Source organism: Chroicocephalus ridibundus, chromosome 8 (assembly GCF_963924245.1).
Source record: "Chroicocephalus ridibundus chromosome 8, bChrRid1.1, whole genome shotgun sequence".
In the NCBI taxonomy this organism is placed as follows: domain Eukaryota; kingdom Metazoa; phylum Chordata; class Aves; order Charadriiformes; family Laridae; genus Chroicocephalus; species Chroicocephalus ridibundus.
Genome location: NC_086291.1, coordinates 41670186 through 41695550, shown reverse-complemented (window position 1 = coordinate 41695550; position 25365 = coordinate 41670186). Strand labels below are relative to the sequence as shown.

Below are 25365 nucleotides of genomic sequence, written 5' to 3'. Positions count from 1 at the left end.
GAGAGCAAGAAAGCAAAACTCAAAGTCTCAGCAAGAGTTCCATACAATGAAAGAAAAGTCTTGCTTGAGCTGAAATGAAAGAAAAACGTTCCATCCTTTCACCCTGCCTTCAGAATAAATTCAGGGTTTAATAAAACATGTGGCACATCAAAAAGCATTTGGCAAGGTTATGAATTTCCAGAGTTCACTTCACATTTCTAAGCAACTTATTATTTCCTGCCTTAACAGAATTTCTTCAAACTGTATCAATAGAAGTTTAGTTACTTTTCATGCCCCAAAAACCTGTTCTTGTTTACACCCAAAATGCATTAAGTGTTATACATGAAAAATAAAACAAAAGAATCAGCCTCTACTATGACACACACATAAAGGAAACCAACACTGCCTTTTTAATGCACTGAGATATTTCAGTAATGAGTTACACAAAATATTTTAATGTGTTAAACAAGTCAGTGGTTGTTAATAGCTCTGCAAGAGCCACATAAATAGCGTCTATGAGACATAAAATCCAGCCTGTATCATTAGATGTGTTTAACTTTGCTTTTTTGTGGAGAAGAAAACTACAGGAGCAGTAGGGAATTTCCAGAGTTCATCCCATAGCTGTACAATGCCAAGTAACACCACAGACCACTGTAAGCAGACCTGGACATTTTATTACAAAACAGGACCTTTCCCTTCGAGTAAGAGAAGGCGCGGACCTATGATCAGGAGCACCTGAGATGACAAGCTGTGTTCTTCTCCCTTGTCATACAGAGCACAGATTGTGTCCCCGGGTCTGAAGCAACCCTTAAAAGCATGGAATGGCTTTCCCCTCTCCTGTATCATCTAATATACTCATCAGGCCCTTCAAGCAAAGGGCCACGATGACTGCAGTCTTCTGCAGTGGTCTCTCAGTGGCCTCGTGCCTCCTGGGATTCCCAGAGTCTCATTCCCTCCATTGCACAAACCTCCCTTTCCAAGGGCTTGTCACATCACCCTGAGCAATTCAGGTTTGAAATCTGGTTGTCCATACCGGAAAGGCATTCAGAAAGAGCTGCTGGCTTGGAGAGACTGGCTCAGAATTTTTGCCCAAGCCTAAACCAGAGCTTCTTCCTGGGACTCTGCAAAACCTGTGCACTAATGTACTAAGGGAAATCGATAGGTAGGTTTGCACAGGCTCTCAGAGCTCTTCAGCAGGAAAGATCTTGGCAGATCCAGGGAAAGCAGCAGTATTTGGCCATGGCAGCTGCAAGCTTTCACTTGCATTTTGGGTGCCTCCATTTGCACAAAGACAGCAACGTGGCAGAACCAAGACAGACCACTGTGGCATTAGTCAAGAGTACTATTTGTTCTGGTTTTAACTACCAAACGGGAAGGCACAGAGAAGACAGAGCCACTCTTCTCAGCGGGGCACAGGGACGGGAGGCAACACACACAAGGTGACAAAAGGGAAATTCCCATTAGATATGAGGAAAATTTTTCATTCTGATGTTTGTCAAATGCTGGAGCAGGGCCCAGAGGGGTTGTGAGAGGTGTCCCTGGAGGCATTCAGAATTCAAACAGCCAAGTTCCTGAGCAGCCTGCTGTAAAGGACTTGCTCTGAGCAGTGGTGTGGACCAGAGGCCTTCAGACGCCCCTGCTACCCTACGGCAATCCGTGATTCAGCTGTGGCCGCGGGACTGTCGAGTGCTGTCGCCACACCACTGCTCTTCATCTCTCCAGTCCTCCCTCACTCTCAAGCTTCCTCTGTGCACTCTGCTCACACTGAGAGAACTGATGTCCTCCTGGACCACAGAAACCCACTGGCACACAGAAAGAAAATGCGTCGTGAATTAAAAGAATTTCAGCTGCTGCTGACAGTTCCCCGTACCTGCAGCAATGCCAAGTCAGCATCTTGAGCCAGTTGCTGCAAATTCTTCACAGCAGAGGTAGTTTTAATTACTCTCACCAGGGCAGGAGAGCAGTCCAACGGGAGCTCATTAAGCAATGACTTCTCATCATTTAAAAGTAATAAGGCATGGTACGGCCTGCAGAAAAAAAGAATATATTTGCACAGTAAACTGTAACTTTTCCTGAAGGCTTAGTTATACCTGGTCAATCTACTGGTAAAAAAGAACTTCTAATATCATCCTTTTGCTGTAAGTGGGCGCAGAATAAGCTTATTTTTGTGTCACAAGATAAGATGCTCCCCATAAAAAGGGGTTAGAGGGCTATATAGTAACTGGGTGCCCCACTGACTAGGAAAAAAAAAATGACCGCACTGTGCTGGCATACAACTAAGCCTGGAGAACTAGTCTGCAAACAGCTCATCTGCATTACTGAAATACAGAATACTGTAGAAGAAAGGAAGAAAGCAAAAATTGGTTACTTTTGCAGGTAAAAAGCTGTAAACAGAGAGCGCAGGAAATAAGATATCATGGGGCCTGGGCTGTCTTTCTTCTAAAAGCAAAATTAATTCTGAGTCAACAGATTAAAACAAACGTGCGATTCCTCTGACTGGAAACACCGCAGACCTCTCTTGCAGCATCACCTCCCATTTTCAGTACAACTACCTAATGCTAACGCAAAGGCTGTGGCTTCGCGCCACCACGAATACAGCAGCACCGTGGTACCTCTGCGCCAGCTTCAGGGAGTCCCGTCTCAGCCCACGGCCCCACCACCACTACAGCTCAGCATCACATCACCCCCCAGCTGTGCCAGCACAGACATTTGCAGCACCACAGTTGGAACTGGGCACACTCTGAGGGACGGAGCTTGCTCTTACCTGATAGACTTCAGGCTTCTCTCGATTGCTTCAGGGGGTATAAAGTTTGTGGCGACATAATGGATTTTATGAGGCAGGCAGAAACTCACTTCCAGCCAGTTGTTGATATGTAAACGGACCACCCCTGTTGTGCAGAGACTAAAATAGGAAGAAAATAAATACACACAGCATTTACAATGTATAACAAATGTAACTGTGGTGCAGATTCACCCCTGCACAGGAATCGCATCAGGATGAGAAAAGACTTTGAATGTATCCTGTCTATCCCCCGACTGGCTGAGGACCAGCCCATTCCGAGCTGCCAAGCTTTCCTTACCTTGTGCTTAGGGAGCGTTATCCTCTATGTGGGGGGTGGGGAATTGGGGGAATTTGAAAGACTTCACCCCACTGATCTTCTCCTCCTCTGCTCTTAACATTGCAGCCGTATTTCAAGTTAAAAGAGTTTCTTGAAGATCTGCTGCAACGCACTGGAAAATTCCCTAGACCACCGCTGCAAAGGGCAAAGAGGAATTGGGCACAATGTTTTCATCACCAATTTCCACCCTCCTCTCCATGGAAAGAGAAAAGGAAATGTCCATATTGGGCATGGAGTGTTACAAGCAGCCTATTTCCACAATAACCGACCCCTTCAGTTCTGCTTAGGTTGTTTGTTTCCTACTAACCTGCTCCTGCTTGTCGCATGAAATCACAAATGTGCCTGTTAAATGCTTTCTTCGTTCTAGGACACCACAGGGACTAAGCTAAGCCTTTAAGCTGACTTCAGACAACAGGACTGGAGTGGAAATGATGGACTTGTCAGCAATGACAATGAAGTCTGGCCCTTGTGTTCAGCCTGAAAGCAACTATAAGCCTCTTTTACTGAAAAAAAACCCAGAAAGCTGGGAGATTAGAGCAATGAACGTCATTCAGGTAGTTTTACAGAAGTCTGTAAATCTAGACGACAGACAAAATATACCTAGGCAGGTAACTATATTTATTTTTAAATGGGTAAAGATACTCCAAGTGTAACGTAGCATCGGGAGCTAAGCTAGCACCACCGTGCAAACCTTTCCAACGCTGCCTAGCCCACAGACAGGAAACGCGGGGAACAGCTTTGCTAGGGGCAGTGGGACCCAGCAGGGAGGAAGAGGCAAGGTCCAGAGCATCTTTTCAGGTATACTGAGTTAGGCACAAATATAAACTTGCAAATCAATCTTAAGCAACAGTTAATCTTGTCTGCACTGGAGGGCTGAATTTCTCAATGTGTCCTTTGATTTTAAACTTCATTCAAAAAGAATTTTTTGGGGCCTAAAATAAAATTTCAAAGTTTGCACTCGAAAATTCCAGTCCAAATTTTAAATTCAAGTGTGCTGAGACTCACGGTATGACTTTTGTGTCTATAACGCCCACAGATTTCCCCTCTACAGAAAACAGATATAAACAAATGCCAGGAACAGGCCAGGAGCAAATAAATGTCTTGGAAACTCTTTATGTGGCAATTTAAACATCTATACCTAGCATTCAATTGTAGGCCACAAACTAACATGCTCTTTTTCAAGTTCATCTGGTTGCACACAGGGTTTTGAGAGACCTGAAAATTCAGCTTTAAAACAAAAACATTGGGCAGCTTTGGCTGCCGGTGTAACTATTCACCAAACCACAACAGAGTGGTGAGAGAGCAAACACGATCCCATCCCGCCTCGTGCATGATCAGACTCATTAGGGGAAATCTCACGGCAGACACTGCTTTGCAAAAGCAAAGGCCGTGGGTTTGTTCTGAAACCTCGCAGTGACCTCTGAAAAATATTGATTTTTCAAGCTGCAAAGGGAGCAGGTACTACAGATGTTCTCCTTTTTTTAAAAAAAAGGAACTGAAAGGATGAATCCATTCTCTCTGGCATTACCAGCTCACATCTGATCAGAAGCTCCAAACCCTGAAGGAACATGCAAAGCACGGCTAACACCTCCGTTCTTCTTGCATTAAATGCTGCAACTCCAGTAACGCTGCTTATCCCAGCAGACATATACCAACTGACAGATAAAGCTGAATTCTCTCAAAATACACAGTAAAAGGCATCTTGAAGCAGTAGTTACCCACGCTATCTATTGGATCAAACACTCACAAGAGAAAACGTGACAATAAATGAGCAAGCAGGACAACAGAGTTAAGGGACTATGTGAAAGCTATCGGGGTTGATAAAACAGCTTACTGAAGAGAAGCAAAGACACATGGAAACATGAAACACTTGCAGGGATATTTTCCCTGCATAGTATAACATTCACGGAACAAACAAAAAAAAATACATTTGGTTCCTTTCATTCTTTGGTCCAAGTGCACCAAGGCAGAAGCTTTAATTACATAATTACACTCTCCTCAGCATAATTTTGTCTACAGTGCACTATACAACAATAACCCAGAATTAAAGACAACAAGAAAACCAGATTTTCAGTTCTGATCTGAATCTTAATTTCATTCTTCTACATTTGCATTCAACTGTACAATTTCAAGCTTTCATTATAGCTTTACGTACATAATTTCTCCTTCACCTGCCCCTCCTTGGATGGAAAATAATTTAAGACTCTAGGAATTTGACAAGGAAGAAGCTACACCCTCCAGCAGCAGCGTATGCCACTGCCTTTAGCCAGCCAACAAAGTTAAATGATTTCACCAATATACACACAAAGATTCATGCAACATGAAATACAGTCATGTCACAGAAAGTGCAGTTCGGATCCACATTTGCCTTCATCTTTACAGATTCTCCATGAAGTCATCTATTTAGCAGGCTTTTTACCGTGAGCCTCGCAAATCTCCATGAGCCTGCCCCAAGCTCTTTGGCTGGGGACCAGCAAACCCCGAAGCCACTTTCTTTTAGGGGCAGAAAGCAGAACAGCAAAAACCAGCAACAGAAGAGAATACCAAAAAAACAAGTTTTGAAAGTCGCATTAGGGAGTCACTTAGCTCCAACTGTACTTTATTCTTCTTAACCAACTTAAAATGTGCAGCAAACAGTCCAGGAAGACACGTGACTGTGCGAAGGTGAGAATACTGCATCGGATGCAATGCGTGTCGTGAACCCCAGGGACTCAGTTTAAGTAGTCCCCGATAGGAAATCTAGAACTGCACAAAGCATTCAAAGGTGCAGTAGGTACACCAGGAATTTACGGAAGGTAAATCTTTGTTCTGCTTTTTGCTTCTTTTCTAACTACTCTTAACATTTTATGGGGATTTTTTGCAGCGTTACTGCACCCTGAGCTTTTTCACTGAACTATCTGCTGTAGTTCCAAAAGCTCTTTTCAGAACAGTTACGTACTATATAAGGGTTGTTTGGCCTTACACGCATTACTTTACATTTATCTATTCTGAATTTCATCTGCTGTCTTATCAGACAGTTAACTGGTATCCAGAGACCTTGCTGCAACTTTTCCTTTTTCCCACAGACTTCAAGAGTCACTGGGCAAAAATAGCTTCATTCCCCATAGTCTAACTGGCTATTAAACCCTCAAAGACATTCCATTTTATCCCACAAAAACTTAGTTTCAACACGTTTTTTTTCAACTCTGGTTAGATGATACCTGATGAGCGATACTGAGGGATACGTGACGAGGGATTAGGATACTGAGAGGGGATATCATAGTCTAAAATTGAGAGGGAGAAGTAAATAGGAAAAAGCTGTTCAACATCTCTCCATCAGAAGACCTAATGACACTAGAAGGAGCAAAGTTCAAAAAGAAATAGAAAGAGACACAGAAACTAGTTAAGCCATGGACCTCCTTATCAGAGGATGCTGGCATTGTTAAATATTTACTCTGGCTCAAAGGATTGTGGACTAATTCCGGGAAGTGAGATCAGCTGAAGGCTGCTGAATACAGAAACCACCTCCAGAGCTGCAAGCTGCAGGAAGCTGGAGAATATTTGGGGGAATATCACTGCTCTTTTGCTCTATTCTCCTGTTCTGTCCTGAACAGCGACTGTGAGCTGCTGCCCCAAAATGGGAACCCGAATGTTGGCCAGTATCACACAGAATTGCAGCCTTTTTTTTTTTTCATTACCATTGACAAACAAAGACAATTTCACCTCATTTTATAAAAGGGTTATGAATTTTTACATACACATATGTCATTTTATGTCTATCCTATTTATCTCTGAAATTAATAATGCATTAATAAATTCCCAGTTTGCTGGGGGTGAGCTTAGTTTTGGAGTTTGTTTATTTTGCTAGAGGTTGTGACTCCTTAAGAGCTTTGAAATTATTTCACATTTCCTTGTAAAGGACAGATTGACCATCCTTTGGTCAAATAACTGCAATTGGTTTGTATTTTATAGCTCAGCTACACATCTAATAATTCGTTAAGTCTCATATAATTATTCCACTTCTCCCTGAGCTGCTGAGACAGGCTAGATCTACCAGTCAGTTCAAGTCCCACTCGGCTAAAAATGTATAAAGGCTCTTTGTGTATTAAAAGAAAAGAAACAATCAATCCTCTCCTCCCCATAAACCTGCCCATACTTTCACTTTTATTCCGATGTAAAGCTAAGTTTGCTAAAAACAGGCAGGCAGATACATAGCTAGTATCAAGCTGACATATCTGCAGTTGCAGATAAAACTTGGTGAAAGCGGTCTTAATTCCCTAAATTGAATACCGGATTAAAAGGACACCCACTGTAACACTGGTTAATTTGTCAGCACTGGAGGCACCAGCAACCGGAGTCTCCTGGTCCTGAAGCCATTGCTTTTTGTTCCATACCAATGCTGGATTTTAAGGAAAAGATGAATGAAGACTCCCAAATCTATTTTCTGAACAGATCAAAGAGAAACATTCTGGTCTTCCCCACTAGAGTCAAAAAAGGTCCCAGAATCAACTAGATCAACTGGATGTTGATTACCTCTAAACTGTCGGTTTAATAATACTCCACTACGATAGCAGCGATAGCGTTACAGTCAAGATGCTGGCTACTGATTCCTGCCTTATAAAATACGGGCATTTCATTCCAAATGCAAGGGTCAGTTTGAACTATAAAAGGATTCGTGCACTTGTGCTTTTGTACAAACCAATTTGCTAAGGGACATGTTGGGTCTTGCCTGAAATACCTCAGCACCATCTACAGGAAACCAAGGGCTAGACAGCACCTCTGGAGCTACCGTGATAGTTCGAGAGGCCTTCGACTGGAATTGCAGAAATCAGCAGACACTAGGAAATGCTGGCTCGAGCAAATCTCGGAGAGCCCGGTTTCCATCTGCAATTCAAAGTGCTCTCTCCACTTTGCTGTTCCCCTATGCCAAAGGCTATGCCAGAAATCTCTGTAAATTTAAAACAGCACATTGTCACTGCATGCATTTGAAAACTTGCGGTTCCCAGCAGTCTTTTCTGCTCTAAAGGAAACAGACCGAATCTTTCAATCTTTCCTCTTAGGTCATTCTCACTCCTCCACACTCTCTAGGTGGCCCAAACTTCTTGAAATGTGGTGCCCAAAACTGGATGCAGTATTCATTACAGCAGGGGATTTGCAATCCTGAGCAGGGCTGGTTCCCATCTTACAGACAAGGCTTTTATTTTATGCATTCCTATCTATTTGCTTTTTCTGCAACCCCACGTCACTTGTGACTAACCCTCATTTCATAAAAGACCACACAGACTTCACTCCAGAGCTGCTGCCACTCAGGAATTCTTCATCTTGGAGCTTCAGAGTAAAAAACCTATTTCCAGACCACTTCTTCTAATTGAACAAAAAATTACTTTAATTCTATGCCTGCCTGGCAAGGTATTACTGCAGGTGTAATAAGTATATTTTCTGTTCTCTCATATGAAGCATTAACGGAAAAATACTGCAGAACACCACCTTATTATACAGACAGACGACGCCAACGTTAACTACTCTTCAAACAGAGCTTTCCAATCAAATGCACAGACGTTTTATATTTTTACCAACAGCTTATTTCTTAAATTTGCTTATGCCAATGTCATGCAACAGTGCCAAAATATAACTGGCACCACTTCTCACAATGCCTAAAGGAGGGAGACTCTGCCTTATTTTACGTCTGGGGGGCAGCACCAATGGGTGTCTCTCTGTGGTCAGGCTATTCCTCCTTATTTCATGGAAGGGTCTTATCAGCACACTCCATGAGCTTGGGCTGTGTGTTCCTCCAGTCACAGCTCAGTGCCACAAGATGTCACTGTGTCACTAAAATGTCTGGAAACAAGATCAGGGTTTGCCCAGTCACAAATACACAGCCCTACAGGAACAGAGAAAAGTAAGTAGTAGGTGAAGTTTAATATTGGAATTACAGGTTACATAAAAAGTGCCTTATTTTAAACTTTAGTACAGGTTTTGTGAGAGTTGTATCGAACAATATACAACATTGCTTCCAAACAGGCTGAAATTCACAGCTCTTAAACATAACAAAAGACTGCTTATTAGAAGTTTTCTAGTGTGCTTTGCAATCATTCAATTATTTAGGCTCTCGGTGCCTTACCTTACAGGGCTTTGCAATTATTCCCTTTGTACAAGGGGAACCACAATCTAAGGAGGCTAAAGGGTTTGTCTAATAGCATACAGTGTGCTCTACAGTCAATCAAGGAACTCAAGAGTAATTTTCCCAAGCCCTGACAAACACCCTATAATCAAGGGGTTCATCATCTTCCTCCCCACCAAAACCTTCTGTGCTCCTCTGTCGAGGTCTTTCACCAAGTGCAGATCCTGAACAGAGGTGTCTGCTCTGCACAAGGAGTCAGCACTGACAAGGTGTCAGAGCAAAAGCGCACTGTAGGAGGTCGGTGCTGGCTCCTGCTGAAATTCAACACTAACTCCACGTTCCTTTGAAATCCTTGCCAGAACTTTTAATCCAGTCAAGAAACAGCATGTTACACTTTCCATTCTGCTGAAAGTCTCACCACCTAATCCAAATTCACTGTCCAGACATGCACAGTGTAACCAAATGAAGCCAGGGCAGTATCTGACTTGCCATCAGCGCTACATGCAGCATTTTTCTCTCAGCTACAGGTTTAGAGTACTTCTACAGCGATATGATACTCATTTTATGACACTTTTCAATTCTACAATTTGCTTGTCATTACGTGGCTCTGTGCTAAGGAAGAAAATAGTAATTCTTAAACCTGTGACAGACATAAGCAACTTTTAAGAATCATAATACACCCCAAGGGAGACCAAGGTAATGATTAGGATAGCAATTCTGCAAACATTTCACTTGACAGCTCGCCTTCACATTGCACGACCTGGTCTAAAACCCAAATCCCAGCGAGCTGTCAGCATGAAGAGGTGGATAATACCCTAAGGAACAAGGCCAAGAGGTTTCAGTGGGAAGCAGCATACTATAAGCGAGAAAGGAAATCCCACTTACCTGTCATATGTCTCTTTGAGATCTCTGGCCAGTTTGCACTTGGGTAGGATGTGATGAAAAGGTGACTGTGGCCCTTCTGTGGCTACGGAAAAATTCACAACAAAAAAGCATACAACTGATCTCAAAGCAAAGAGAGTTTCCTCTTCCCCCACTAGGTATGAACCCATATCTTAGGGACAGAATCTGTATCTTTTTAATCTACAATTATCCTTCAAAGCTTTTACAATAACTCAAGTTACGTGCTAAAATAATAATAATAATGAATTATTGCCAACTTCTCCTAAACCTCAACTCAGTTAAGCACATATAACTGTGAATTTGACAAGTGATGATTTTAAGTGTTTTTGTTTTTATACACGTTATAGTTCTTAATGCTCGCAGCAATATGATGCATCGCTGTCAGACAGAGTTCACCTTAAATAGTGTATATTATTATAGCAAATTGCTCTAAAGTACAGTCTATAAAAATGATCTGTAACTGTTTGCTAGCCATGCTAACAACATGTAAGAGTAAGGTATCCACAGAAGAAATCTGGTGACTCAGCACACAGCATTAAAGCATGGGAAACCTGCTCTAGGTTGGGTGAAGCAGGCGACATTTGAGTTCTTCCATCTCAGCCTGACAGGCAGATCCAAATGGGATGGCTCAGTGCACATTCTCCAGGGATTCCACTGAACTGAGCTAGCAAGGAAAGTAAACAAGCTACTTCACTTCTAAAGCTGACATCTCTGAGCAGGGATGGTGATCTTGGATGAGGCAAAATGCAGTCAAAAGCTGTCAGAATGCTAAAGAGCATCAAAACTTGTTCATACTGATCCCAGCCACAAAAGAAATAAGAAGGCACCATCAGCACTTTTCTGAAAAAGTGCTCCTGGACAAACATATTCCTGCACAACGCTAAGCTCAGCACTCACTTTCTGACATGGCAGACACTTCATCCTGAATAGCTAAGATCAGCTTGGCCTCCCTGGTCAGGTATTGGCAGCGGCGCTCCTCGTGCTGCAAGACTATGGCGATTCTTCGGGAGAGGTTGTGTAAGCAGTTTATCACGGATGGATCTGCGTTGGCCTACAGGCAACACGGAAAAGAAACAGGTCGGTCATTCAGTCACAGTAACATACATGGAACTACAGTGATGGATAAGTAGTCAAAATAATTATCTTCAGTAGATATAACAAGTCAGCCTCTTCTGCAACCAGCAAAAGAAAGGAGTTTTCTCTAGCAGCAACAAAGCAGAAGCTCAGAGATGGCCAAAGTTAAAGAGAAGACTCAGGGATTTCTAAGCTTGTCCATGTGCATCAAATGAACACAGAACGTGGAGTATGACACTCCTATCTGTTTTATTTTTTCCAGTTGTTACTGGGCCCTTTGCTAGCAGAGACACCAAAGAACTCTATTTCATACAGTGAGAAAAGTGTCAGGCTATTTGAAAAGGCAGAATATCACAATGTGCAGGTTAAATTCACTGGGAGCATAAGGACTGCAGGGCCTTTAACTTAGCCCATTCGCTCCACCTTGCTCTGCTGAGGATTGTCCTATATACTGACAAGACAGTAACTAGGTAAGAATTACCAGCACATGATCGGTAATTTGATCGCAAACCAGAATGAATTTGGATTTAAGTTTCCAAATATTTCACAAATATGGCTTATTACTAATACTGCATTTGTGCAAGTCCCAGAATGAAAGTGCTGGAAAAATCTATCATGTAAGTACAGCTGACAAGGGGGAGGGGGGGGAACTCGGCTCCAGTCTGAGTAAGCAGCTGCCTCATGTTTGTTAAGACATTTAAAGGAATTCACAGTTCCAACGAGCGATAACTTGGCATGTAAACTAGCAAACCATGAGTCATCAGTTTTGGATTCCACTATTCTTGATGAGTCACGACACGTTGGTAACCCTGAAACTTAAACACAGCAGGATCAGTGCTGATTATAACATTTGGGACTTTGCCTGCTCTGTCTGCCCACTGCAGATGGACTCTCATCTTTATCTCAGAATGCCTCACCCACCCTCCGCACTGCGCTACACCATGCTAGGAAAAAACTTCCACTGGCTTTTTGCACAGCACTTTTCAGAAACTTGACAGCTCTCGACGAACTAAGAGTGTCTCATTTGGCAAACATGATTTAGTGCTGCATTACACACACAACTACATCAGTATCATCACAGTGACAAAATGCAAAAAAGCAAGTTTTTCTAGAAATTACATTCTAGAAAAATGAGGGCTAGATATAGCCTTCATTATACTTCACTAAGCTCTTGCAATACTGCAAATGAAGGAGCACTGGTTTCGACAATTCTGCATTGCACATGACTCAATGTGCATCAATGTTTGTGTTTGCATGTGCATCTACTACATACACCTACCTACAACCGAAGCGCGGTGCTTTACCAATACACCAAAACATCAAAACTCTTGAAACTAACGTCTCTTAATGTGTGAAATCTAAAATCAACTTCAGTGTTGCAAATTTGGCACTTCTTGACCTAAGAACACCTAAGAACTCAAGGCAAAACACTGGATCCCTATCAGAACTCACCGAATCATTTATTTCTTGCTTCAGACTGAATGCTGGGATAATTGTCTTTTGTGAAACCTTGCTTTTCAATTGAGGACAAGCCATCTAGACTGTGGCCATGTCCACGTTAGTCACCACTAGAAAGCCAGCAGTAAGAAAAGTACTAGTGCTAAAAGGAAAAAAACAACGTAATTTCACAAGCAGAGAGCAGGAGGCTTTTAAATCATGACATTATACCCGGTCAAGCAAAAAGATCAACCACTTCCATAAAGACAGTTATTCCAACTCCATCTTTCAGTTTTAAAATGCTTCTTCCTATGTGTACATGCCACAAAAATATTATGATGGCTCCACAGATACAACCTCCGGGCTGGGAAGAGAAAGACGGAGTTCAGACAGCAAATAACGTTCAAACATAATGAAATTTCTAGGGTTTTATATCACCAAATTAGTCAAGCCAGGATCCCTTAACATAGCAGGCCTGAAAAAAATTCCAAGAAAAAACAATATATTTGCTCCAGGTTCTTGCTGAGCAGCAAAACCTACTTATTCTTCACTTGTACCTTCTTCTCATTCAGAACGCTAGAGCCGCTGCTCCCTGGCACTCTCCCTTTACAATGATCTCATTGCTAAGAGGACACAGCTTTCAAATGCTGCCCATTTAATTACAAAAAAAAGCCTAGAGGCACTGAGCAAAGGCACATGTCTCTGTACCATACAGCATGAGCAAGGGCTCAAAACCATGCTGTTCTGAGGTGGAGTAGGTTTCTGCATGACTCTGCACTTGAGCTGACCAAGGCCATGGTGGGGACCTGACTCTTAAGGCTGGCCAAGCACGAGCCACTGACCACGCAGCCTGCCGCCTCTGCTTCTGGAGCAGAACCGACCACCCAGTTCCAAGCTGCATGGAGTCACGAGGGCTCAACAACATGCCAGCGCAGCTGTATGGATCTGGTCCTATCCTGGGCAGGAGCAGAGCAGTGACGTACAGAGAGCGGCATCTGACACACAGGAGGGTCAGGCGCAGGCCGGCTTCATGCACAGCTCAGTTGGACAAGCCTCAGTTGCAGGGTCTAGAAAAATCACAGCAGATTACCAGCTCACTAATAACAGGGGACAAGACACATACAGGACCTGCAACTGGGTTCATATCTATTTTGCAAAGTGGCTTCTTGCACGCCTTTACACACTGAACAATTGGACCTGTTTTCCACTGGCCTGGAAAACTTTCCCACTTGTCATCGTCATATTCTACATTGTTTAGGTTTGTTGTTTCAAATTAAAATAGCCCAATGAAATCAGGCACTGACTGTTTTACAAGAGATCACTGGAACGTGAGCCTACTGCATTCTATTATACATCTGAAGCACATTCCACTTTCAGATGGAATGAAGACTTACCCTTAGTGCAAACACCACGTTGAAGAGAATCATAGTGGGCATCTCTCTCTTTGGTGAGGGATCAGTTTTGGATACCTGAAAAATATTTAAAAAAAAAATCCCATAGGCTAGTGTCAGTTGGATCCAGTAATAAAGGGGGAAAAGGAGAAGAAAAAAAAAAAAAGAAAGCCTAACTCAGGCAAATAACAACTGTGCTGAGGAAAAAGAGCAGACAAATCATATCACCAAATTTGACTTATAAAAAATAAAATTATGATTTTATTTTTTTTTATTAAAATGTCACAGTTACTCTACAACACTGCCTTTTCTGAGAAGCTGTGAAGGCTTAAACCAAACCGTTTTGGTCATGACCATGGAAATAAGTATCAGTTAAGACAGCAGTCTTACAAGGTGTCTTTACTATTGCATTTTAGCATCATTAGGGAACCTACGTTTAAAGTCCTTAGCACAGTTGTCATATATATTGCTAACTAAAAAGAAATCCACAAATTTCTCATCCCAGGCCACATCTATTCTTGCCTTTCCTAAAATCCCCATTTGGACTGTGTCATGTTACAAACTGCTGCTGTTATCAGAAAAAAACATGCTGTAGAACTGCAGCACTAAAATAAAAGGTTTGATTTTCCCTTCCTGCAGGACTTCAAACACATTCTCCGGCCCCCGCCCCGTTCTTTCTGCAGCAGAGAGCTTCAGCCCTAAGGCAGGTACAGACTTTCTGGTGGGGAGAACAGTGGAAGCCAGGACTAGCGAGCCGAATTCGAGCATCCGAGCCTAACAACTCTGAACGGAGCAAGCGTCGCCACAAGATGGAGCACAAATCCAGAGGACATTACTGCCACCCCAAAGGTCCCTGCTGAACACCCATCCAATCCCAGTGAAACCAGCTATAACCTGCTGGGCCAAACACCCTGCTCACCTCTTATTCGGTCTCTACCCAACATACGTGCATGCGTTGCGAATGCAGGGTCTGAGAGAGGGCAAACGCAGAGAGAGAAGATGGCAAAAGCAGGGCTGCATCCTCCCTTCCTGACAGGTCCCGAGCACCAGCAACAAACTGCTGAGCAGTGAACTCCAAAATTTGAGTGCTTTCACTCAGTAGTCTTAAAAATTAGAGAAACTAAAAGAAGCGATATGCATTTTTGTTTTTTCAAAAGCGTAAATGAAGTTCTATCAAAAAGGCAGTGATAGGAGGGTGGTAAAGCCCATTTACTGTGTTTATTTATTCCCCTGGAGTTACAGGTTCCAGGATGTCTTGTGAACTTTAATAAAGACTCAAAAGCATTTCTGACGGTAGGGAGTGATCCTGTTCCTTCCTTAAAATCAAAGAAACTACCACCATTAACATCAACTGGGATGCAGGCTAGATTTCATATCACCTCTTGTCCAGAAAAAGGAAGACTAAGCTGGAAAAGAAAATGCTGAAGGAATCTGAAGAATTCAGAATATTGCTACAGAAAAGGTGGTCTGGCACATAGGATTAAGTATTCGTGCTCTTGGAACTCCTGAATCTCATCTGAGTAAGAATTTGCTGAGCTGTCCTGTGGATTAATTTACTGCAGTATGAACTCTGAAGAAACCCAAACCAGAGACTGAGAGGTGACTCCAGTTACTGCCTTTGCTCCATGGGAAAGGAGCTCCATCCTCCTAACTGCAAAAGGGTCCAAGATTTAGACTCAAATGCACTAGCAGAGACAGCTGTGACGTCTAGAACATTCCGGACACCAGAAAGTTCTGGGGTGATAAGACACACCCAAAAAGAAGATCCTACAAGAAGCAACCAAAAAAGTGTTTACAGCGCTTTAGAACTTTGTTTATTTACCTGGATGCAGTTTTATTTAGACAAATTGAAAAAAGAGACATTTCATGCAATTAGGATAAAGCTGACTGGAAAGTGGAGAGAATGTATAATCATAAGTGGTGAAAAAAACACAAATACAAATTTCAACTTCATTTACACCACGTTTAGGAAGTTCTGCCTTTCAGAGGAGATTAGCAAAATAAAGAAATGTGATAACTGTGAGAGATCAGGGCCTGAGCAGCCCTAGCTGGGTCTCCACACACACACCTTTGCCCAGGACCCAGGAGCCCCATTTAAGCTGAGCCCCTGGCCCATAGGTGTGCCTGTCTCCAGACCCGTCTCCTGGATGGACCTTCGACACACATCATCGTAGGTAGCTTGTCTCCAGGATGGACCTTTGTTAAGTACATTGCAGCCTTGTCCTCCAGCCCCGTCTCTGGTCCTATCTTCTTTTGCTCCTGGCTGGGGTCCCTGGCCGGACCCTGGGCCCAGTTCATTCCTTGCCTTGTCTGGGGCTGGTGATGTACTTGCACACCCTGGGGACACTTGAATTGTGTCTTCCAAAACAGCTTAAGCATTTAAGGACTGAGTCTTGGTGATCCTCCATCACAATTCTTGTAGACTCACGACTGAGTTTCAAAACTGGAACAGTAGCATTTTCTGATGCTTGAGGCCAGCTCCTCACTTGGATTAAAGCAGTCTGGTCCTCTAAATATCAAGCAGCAGTTCCCAACAATCTGTTTGCACCTCTAATTATAGATAGAAAGGATGATAGAATTGGCAAGCAGATTATTTTTCCTGAAAAAATGAACGACTTGGTAAATTTGATGAAAAAGGAGACCAAAGCAGTTCAGTGACAGAGATCAGTGTAGGGTTCAGAAATTACCAGTCTAGTTCATTCTTGCGGTCTATCAGAAAGAAGGAATGGGACAGGGAATATTTTGCACATAGAAGCATGTTAATTCTCTCCTAGATTTAAGCAGGTCCTTTTTCCATAGCCTGGGCGGCACCTGCTTTCATTCCAAGCAGCTAAAACACAGGCCACAGAGCAAGGTCTCAATGCAAACAGCAGCTTGACCTCGTCCACAAGAAAATTTTAGATCTCTTTCAACTCCCTACCTATTCTCACTGAGCTTTGTGAATCAACTTCAGCACCAGTTAGAGTTAAAAACAAGGCTGACGTAGTTTCTAGCATTTGTGAAGGTTTTTAGTGTGGGGTTGTTGGGGTTTTTTTTAACTGCCATACTAATTAGACGTGCTAAAGAGCTAACTTGCAATAACTAATGTGATGAGAAACAGCTTTTTGAGCTGGACTGCTTAGTATTACTTCTCTTTACCCACACTGCTTTCCTACGCTAACCGGGAGGGGGGTTCTGTGAATCACTGACACAGCTCCCTTGGTTTGCCACTCACTGTATCTATCTGGAAATAAAAGACAGCTTTGAGCATCGTGAACTAAAAACAGGATTAAAAAGCAAAGATGCACATTCTGAATTCTAAGTTTCCTAACAAAGCCAGGCAGTTTGAAAAGAAGGCCAGTCACCAGAGCGGACCTCGGATCATACCTGCCCAAGGGCATGCTGGAGCAAGGTGGGATGGCCAACAAAGCGAACATTATCGATCTTCAGTTCAAACTTTTTGCCGCACATATCTGACTTGGTAGCCAAAATTGTTGCCAGGATGACATCTGAAAACCTTGAAGAGCAGAGATAGAAGTTATTACAATTTTCAAAAAGCATACCCGCAGAATATTCCTCCAAATGCAGATATATTTTAACTTGTGAGTTTTTAAAGGATTGTACATTGTGTTTGAATTGCTGTACCTGGAGTACCACCAATTATGGAAAATTAAGAACCCCTTAATTACATCTCTCAGATCATCGCAATTATAAAACAGGAAGCATTCACGACAAAGACTGCAGGGTCATGCTTATTTAATTACATGCTCAGCAAAATACACTGGAAAGATTAGATGCAGTTCACTTAAATATAAAAACAGCTTGAGTTAGCCATTGCCTGGATTTAGCTGCAGGTTAATGAACTTACTAAGCAACTACATATTGACACAGCCTGTCACTCAAGCACAACAGAGATCTTTAAGCCACCCAGTATGGAAGAGGGGAAGGCAAGAAAGAGCTGATTCTAGAACTAGAAGAAACATACATCCAACGCTTGTCCCTCCTTTCCCAAATCTCATCAGTGTGACTCAAAGTTACTCAACAGGTCTCAATCTGTGGTCAACAGGCCACCGGTACCCTTCTGAGAGCTGCCTGGCCTCACCTGCACCTTCTCATTTGATAAACCAAACTGAGACCAATTTGTGACAGGGCAGACCTTTCCCAGTGCCGACCATGGTGTTACTGGATTGCTCCGGATCGGTGGTGGGAAGAAGGCAGCTGCAAGACAGGACAAGTATCTACAAGGAGCCTGCCCTGGAAAATACAGCTACTGCTGCAAAAATGGGTAAGAATACAGTGCGACGAGAGAGAAATTCTGCAACTGCTCTTTCCGATGGCCTTGCAGCATTCGCCTGGTCTCTACAAATGTTTGTTTTCCTCAGCGTGTCCCCTGAGACAGTGGAGTTCAAATCCACAGGGAAGGGGAGCTCAGTTAGCTGCTGGAGGGAACTTCTTGTTCTAGAATAGGAGCAATGCAAGGTTTGATATTAGCAAGTTCTTTCCTCATCTGATTTCTCGGAGGCTCCTGTTTAACCAAATGAACTTCAAACCAGTTTCTGATGAGAACAGTTTTTTAAGAATGAAAATGTTTATTTCATTTTCTTTATTTACGTTCAGGAGCATGTGTCTCTGTCAGACCATCCCCCTCCACCAGGCAGGTATCCCAGATAACCCAGTATCACTCAGAGAAAAGGGCAGGCCTGGGCGTGTGCTGCACGCACCTTATCTCTCGGCCACAAGTGAGCCCTCGATGCACAGAGAAGGGATTAATGTTCCATATTCCTGGTTCACTCTGAGTGAGTTATGGAGTACTACAGAAATTAAGACAAATGCACACAGCCAGATCCTTTGTGTGTATCCAGCTGCATGTGACCCAGGGGGCATTTCTTTTATTAGACCTACATATCCTGAAGATGCAGGACAACACAGGGCCTTTATGAGCTGTTAAAGCCCCTGGTGTTTGTACAAACAGATCATTCTGACCACAGCACGCTGCTTACATTTGGCTTATGGAAGGAGCAGCTCTGTAAAAACTTCCAAATCTCGGGCTCCTCTGCTCTGAACACAGCTAAGGGCAAGAATAGAGATGAGGAGACTAGCCAGAGAGTCCTGGGGCCACTGAGCCCATGCTCCTCAGCCACCGCACTGCACTGGGCTGCACAACACACAGAGATCGTGTAGAAAGGGCAAAGCGTCCTCAAACAGGACCTGGACGGACAATCCTTGGAGATCACATTCAAAATAGGAAAAAAAGTCCCCATGACAGCAGTGAGCTTTCCCCCTTCTTTTTGCCCTGTTCAGCTGTGCTCGTTAATAGGCTCATCATGGAGTCAGGAAGACTGTAATAGCGACGGATCTAAAACGAGCATATGTTTTTTCGGGGGGTGTAAAGAGAAGGAGGGTAAACTAGAAAATGCCTGCATGCTGGTAAGAAATGAGTTACTCTTCCCTCCCCCAGCCTTGGCAAAGGATACCTTGGGAGCTGGGAAACTGATCATTATGATGACTTTCACCACTGTTAAGATTTGACTTTTACAAGGAATTACACCAGCAGATCTTTTAACAGACAAATGTGGTGCTGAACGTAACAGTTCGGCAGCTCCCCAGGAGAGCTCGTGACACCAGCAGCTCTGTCTGCCCTGCCTTCTATGTGGCTCTGTGGGGAGGAGGAGATTAAAAGGCTGATTTTGTGAAGTCCTTGGTATCGTCTCACTAGCAGAGACCTCTCTTTCTGGGAGAGTACTGCAACTGCAGCCAGGAAAGATAACCCCAGTGCTATTTCATGGCTACAGACACCTGGTATCACCGCAGGCTCTCTCAAGAGTGACCTGGACTCCAGCCCCATTCTCCTCATCTGACAGCCTGGATTTACTGGTTTTGATGGTTTGGGGTTTTTTTCCCCCCAATGCTCTACATAATTTATATATTTGCTAGGCATCAGGATAACAAGGAGATTGAGGGACAGCAGATATGTTATTCCCATCATTTCAATTCATCATCTCCTCTTTGAAAATAACAGTTTCACTTTAGATATTTTACTACCAATTTTCTTATCTCTGGGGTGTATTACAATGATCTAAAAATACGGACTTTTCAGAGCCCCAGAGTTTGTAAGAAGCAGATTAGGTTTTGCAGCTGGGCAGCATGGGCAGTAACAGTCCCTTCTTCCTTTATGAGATGAGTCCGAGCATTGTGATTTCCAGAGGGAAGCAAACCTCTCCTGTACTAAGGAATCCAGCAGGTGGAAACCAAATACAAAAAAGAAAAGCTTTGATTTGCCCAAAAATGTCCTCCCACTCCTATCACGAGCTAAATGTGGCAGCAACAGCAGACAATCCAGCAGTACGATACAAACTGCGCTAGTGCAGATCGACTGCTGGCACCAGCATCTCCTCTGGAAACCCAGCTGAAAGAGCAATTGCTTTAGCACATGGAAAAGGAGGGGGAAAAGTCAAACACAAATTCCTTTTTTTTCCCCAAGAAGAGACAATAACTTTTAATATGCCACAGGAATTCAAAGCAATGTTCTTATAAAGAATTCTTCTTTGAAGTAATTTATAATGGGAGCTGAGTATCTAGGTGAGCATCTTTATGTTAAGCAGGGAGTAGAGATGCAGTTTAATACTTTTGAGGCCCTGGGTAGAGATAAGCACTTTTCTCTCCACAAATTCAAAAAGGGGGTACAATGCAGTCATCCAGTTTAGCTTACTGGGGCACCAAGAACAAGCAATCAGAGCAGGTGCTCAAAACCAGGTCTCTGAAGAGCTCTCCGTTAATTACTGTGGGATTACACAGTTTACTCACTGATCTGTACTGTTAAGTCATTGCTCATCAGAAAGCAATCTGGTTTAGGGCTCCTTGTTGGGATAACTACAATGCCAAGGCTATACTTGTTGCATTCATGGAGGATCACAACTTTTCTCAATTCACAGAAGGGACGCTACCATACCCATTCTGGATACCCTACAGGAAGCACAGAAATGTTAGTAGGACCTTTGTAATTACCCTAGCATAAACCTGTAGCAATACGTTGCCTAAAGACATTGTGATTTAGCATATAATTATCTCATCATTCAGTGTAAAACAGAAACCAGAAACAAAGCACAATTAAAAGGATGGTGAGAAAAGAAAGCCATTCTAGACAAAGGTGATTTTTTAGAACGTTTGGTCTTACCCCGAAACCAATTGCTCATCAGTTAGAGGACATTGGTCTCTGAAATGGGAACATGGCCATAAACACAAAACAAAAAACACAAGAAAATAAACGAGGCAAGTACACAAAATACAAAAAAAAAAGAAAAAAGATATAATATTAAAAACTAGGATGAACTATTAAGGGTTAAACTCCTGTAAAGGAAATATAACTATTGAGAAGAGTCAAAAGTTAACAGTAGGTGAATTCCTGGGATAAACTGCAGGCTTAGATTGACAACATGGAGAAAACAGGCTACGGCATCTCGCTAGCACTGGCTGCTCTAATGTGTTCCCACCAAATGTTGCATTTATGGAGCTGTACTTAACACCGTAGTTTTTAATTCATGCTTACCTTAAGAGAAAATAGAAGAGGTTGCAGTCTGATTTAGAGCAGATTCTATACTTCAGTTTCTTTTCTACATTATTACTAGAGTTGTCACCAAAGGAACATCCCGTGCAGCCCCAAATGACCCACAGCTCTTCACAATTGGTTCCGGTGCTTCCATACCACCAAGACTTAGAAAAAGAGGATGCCAAACACTTATTGTTGCATGCACAGCCAGGGTTCTGTAAAGGGCCTTGCACACAGAGCCGCTCCTGCACCCCGCCAGGGATTTAAACAATAGGTACAAGCCTGGCCAGAACCACGGCACAAGCATGAAGTCATTCTCCATCTCTCTCTGCCCCAGGCAATAAGCAGAAAGTTAGGAAACGCAGGCTGAAAAAGTTTTCAAGGCAAAGAACTTGAAAACCTTTAAAACAGGTGTACAGCAGAAAGCTCTCTTAACAGCTGTACTCACTTTTGCATCAGGGAAACATCTATTTTCATTTTAACAGTCAACTGCTTTTTTTTTTTTCTACACATAAGAAGGAAAAAAAGACTTTTTTCCTGAAACAAAATTCCTAAAAATGAATCTGATAAAAGGATTACACTGTCCACTTTAGAAAGGAGAGACAAAACACTTACTTAATCCAAAAGACAACACATTTCTACTGGTCATGTTGAAAAGGGAACCCAGAGCAATCCCAAATGACAAACTACACAAAGGAGGTGATATTACAGGAAGGATGTTTGAAGGGATGGATGGATGGATGAATGGAAAAGCACGGGGTTACAGAAAGGAAGCCTTTCAGAACAAATACAAGGAAGAACACTGGAGTCCAGTGAAAGAGGGACAGAGGATACAGAAATGTTACCACAGGAGAATTACTGTTTGTTAGAAAGAGACATTCAAGTCCTTGTTTGTCAGTAAGTTGCCTTTTTTTCGTAACAGAAGTGTTTGGCCAATTAAGGACACCAATGCTGTCAAACTTGCTAAACCTCCTTCAGTTACTCAGTTGTGCTACTAAAAAATGCAAAGTCTGGCGTAACATATGTTACTCTGTGTGCATCTTCATTAGAATTTTTGCTTGCTCACTATACCACCTTCAGAAAAAACTACAAAACCCATTTCAAACTGATTTAACAAAGCATTATCTTCCGGCTTCAAAAGAGTAACTGCCTCACGTTTTTTTCGGGGGGGGCGGGGGCAGAGACGAGACTAGCAGGCCTCTCCATAAGCTGTGAGGCGTATGTATTACTGGTAAAGCACTCAAAAACTGAAGGATGTTTTTGAAGAGAGCAAATGATGAAAGGCTGAGAAGAAGCCAGCAAAGAGAGACACTTGACAGGCAATTTGTTTTGACAGTGACAGATTCTTCTGAATACCTTCCTGTTGCATTGCCACCATAAACACACCTCAACCACTTTTGACGCTTGACTTGCTTTTAAAAGGGAGAAAAACCTGTATTCTGGAGACCCAGACACACAGCTCTACTGAAAAGAAATTAATAGAAGCAAACACGTGGCAGTAACCTAGAGGTAGGATCATCATGAATAGGCTACAATTGTCTATAAAAAACCCAAAAAGCATAACAATGACCTGGAAATTTGAGTCTGAAGGCTAGAAGAAATCCAATTATGCATACAAATAATATTACACGGAAATGGAGAGTTAAGGCACCTAAACTGGCCTAATTTTGTCCTTTCTGAGGCCGTAAAGAAGTACATACATCTCAACTGCTCTAAGAGAGATCAGCTTAAAAGTAATTGATCTAGGTTTCAATAGGTTAGGAAAAAAGCAATAGTGAACCTTATCTAGGATACGATTGGTGCTAGATTGCCAGTAAATTAAAAACCGCCATCCAGTATAAAAAAGAATGAATCCAACCCTCATAAGAATGTTGCAGCAACCAGATAAATCTGAAATAACCTTTGCTACTGAACATGAAAACATGGGAAAGACACAGTCCTTCAACATTATCAAACTTGCCATATACCATCAACTCAGCCTCGCAGTCTGCCCACTTCAAGGCCTCAATTTGTGCCACCAAAAACATCAACAGATGCGACTCATACACGGTGATTGAAAGGAATCTTTTTGCCCACTTTTCCTTGAGAAGCCTTCCAGAAATAATATGAAGCCACTTAATAAATTGCTGTCATTGAGAACAACTCCAATCAGAAAATCACCACTACCAGAAAAGAGACCAGACTTCATGCTGATGAAATCTCTCCACGGACGACCAAACAGAGCGTTTCAGGAAGAGAACGGCTGCACCACTGCACTGCCGAAGAACGAACTTACAGGCACAGAGCTGCCACCGGGAATGGCTCTCCCAAAACCAGCCGTTCCATTCCTGGTGTCTCCAGCATCATCTTCAATGGGAACATACAAACCACATTCCAAACAGGAGCCCGGGAGCAAAAATTTGTAACGCTGGTGAGGGAAAAAACCCCATGGGCTCAATGACAATACTGGTTTTACAGCATATGGCGGTTAAGCTTCCTTTCCTAGTTTACAAATCATATACATCTCACTCTCGCCAACAGATCTGCACCCTTCTGCCTCCATTCTCCCCTTAGAATCTCTTCGACTGCAAGGCACCAACTTCTGTTACTCCCAGAATGGTCTGATACAAATCAAAAAGCATGAGCAACATGCTGTACGCCGTTTTGAAGATCCCTTTTTGTTTTGTGCTGGAAAAAGGGCCTGTGTATCCAAAAGTTGCATGTTTTCTCTACCTGTATCAGTAAGGCCAGTGAAACACACTAACTCTGCCAACAACCTCGTCTTGCCTAATATAAATTAATAGTATTTAGTATATGGAGAACATCAGTGATTTCTTCTACTAGCTCCTACCACTGAAGAGAAGGATATGTTTAGCTGCTACATCAGTTTTATGGGATGCAGCGTATTTACAACACTGATTACACTGGTATTGGGAAAAAGCTTTTCAATAAACAGACTTGAAACAAACTCAATTTTGAAAGAGACTTTGAATTTCTGAATGCAGATGCCCAGCCATGTGAGCAGCACAAGCAGTGTGCTGGACCTCAATATCTGGCCTCTAGCAGAACCAACACTTTCAGAGCAACGTAAATGCTCCTCTGCTTCTGTTTCCCCTTCATCTGCCTGGCAGCTACGGACAGATGCACAGGAGATAATATTAAGGAGCTTCCTGATGAAAGACCTGTGCTGGCTAACACCTCTATTTCATTTAAGTACATATAAGGTTTATAAACACTGACCTTAGTCAGGTGCAGGCACTGCAGCCAGAATTTGTATGTATTGCTATATACAGAACTGTATAAATAACAGTTTCTTTTTTCTGAAGACTATCACTGCAAAGGGGGATTTCTGCCTTAATATTCTTTCATTCAGTGCTTCGTAACTGTGATATTTCACACTTAGTGAGCTCAGTTGAGGTATCATAAATTCTTTTAAACACTAAAAGCTTATAACACAAATACTTGACAAGAAGACTAAGCACCAACTTTCAGGCTCAGAGATCTGGACACCACTACAATGAAATAATCTAAATCTTTGTTTAATGTAGGTTACATGCCAGGACATTCAATCTACTTAAAAACAGTTTGAGAAAAACACTAGCAGTTTTCTCATATGACCATAATTTGAAATGATAAAAGCTTTTCCTGCATCACTGTAGTAACCACATACTGCATCACACTGATTGATTCAGCACCACACTAACTCAGCACCAGAGGCAACATCCAGCGAACACAGCTCTGCATTAAGTCGTCTGTCCAACCTCCCAAAATGGCAGAGGCAACATGAATCAGTATCGGACAGAAGCTGGTACCGTTCCAACACCGTCTTAATCTATCCAGGGAAAAAACAGAGCCAGG

The 25365-nt window shown here is 42.6% G+C and overlaps 1 protein-coding gene across 9 annotated transcripts in view; it reads right to left on the bottom strand.

Annotated features, from left to right (window-relative positions):
• NPRL3 (NPR3 like, GATOR1 complex subunit) overlaps positions 1-25365 on the bottom strand; it is a 45628-nt gene that overhangs the window by 17480 nt on the left and 2783 nt on the right. For 2 of the 9 annotated variants that reach the window (XM_063343377.1, XM_063343373.1), the window contains exons 3-9: positions 21157-21195; positions 17370-17499; positions 14007-14081; positions 10999-11152; positions 10084-10165; positions 2744-2881; positions 1850-2006 (exon numbers count right to left, since the gene is read on the bottom strand). In XM_063343377.1, the coding sequence (XP_063199447.1) occupies positions 1850-2006; positions 2744-2881; positions 10084-10165; positions 10999-11152; positions 14007-14081; positions 17370-17453 (690 nt within the window). In that variant the 5' untranslated portion in view covers positions 17454-17499; positions 21157-21195. Of the gene's footprint in view, positions 1-1849; positions 2007-2743; positions 2882-10083; positions 10166-10998; positions 11153-14006; positions 14082-14437; positions 14612-14718; positions 14770-14922; positions 15643-17369; positions 17500-17967; positions 18055-21156; positions 21196-21528; positions 21547-25365 lie in introns of those variants that run through there. The other 7 variants (XM_063343376.1, XM_063343374.1, XM_063343378.1 and 4 more) reach the window with 6 other exon arrangements.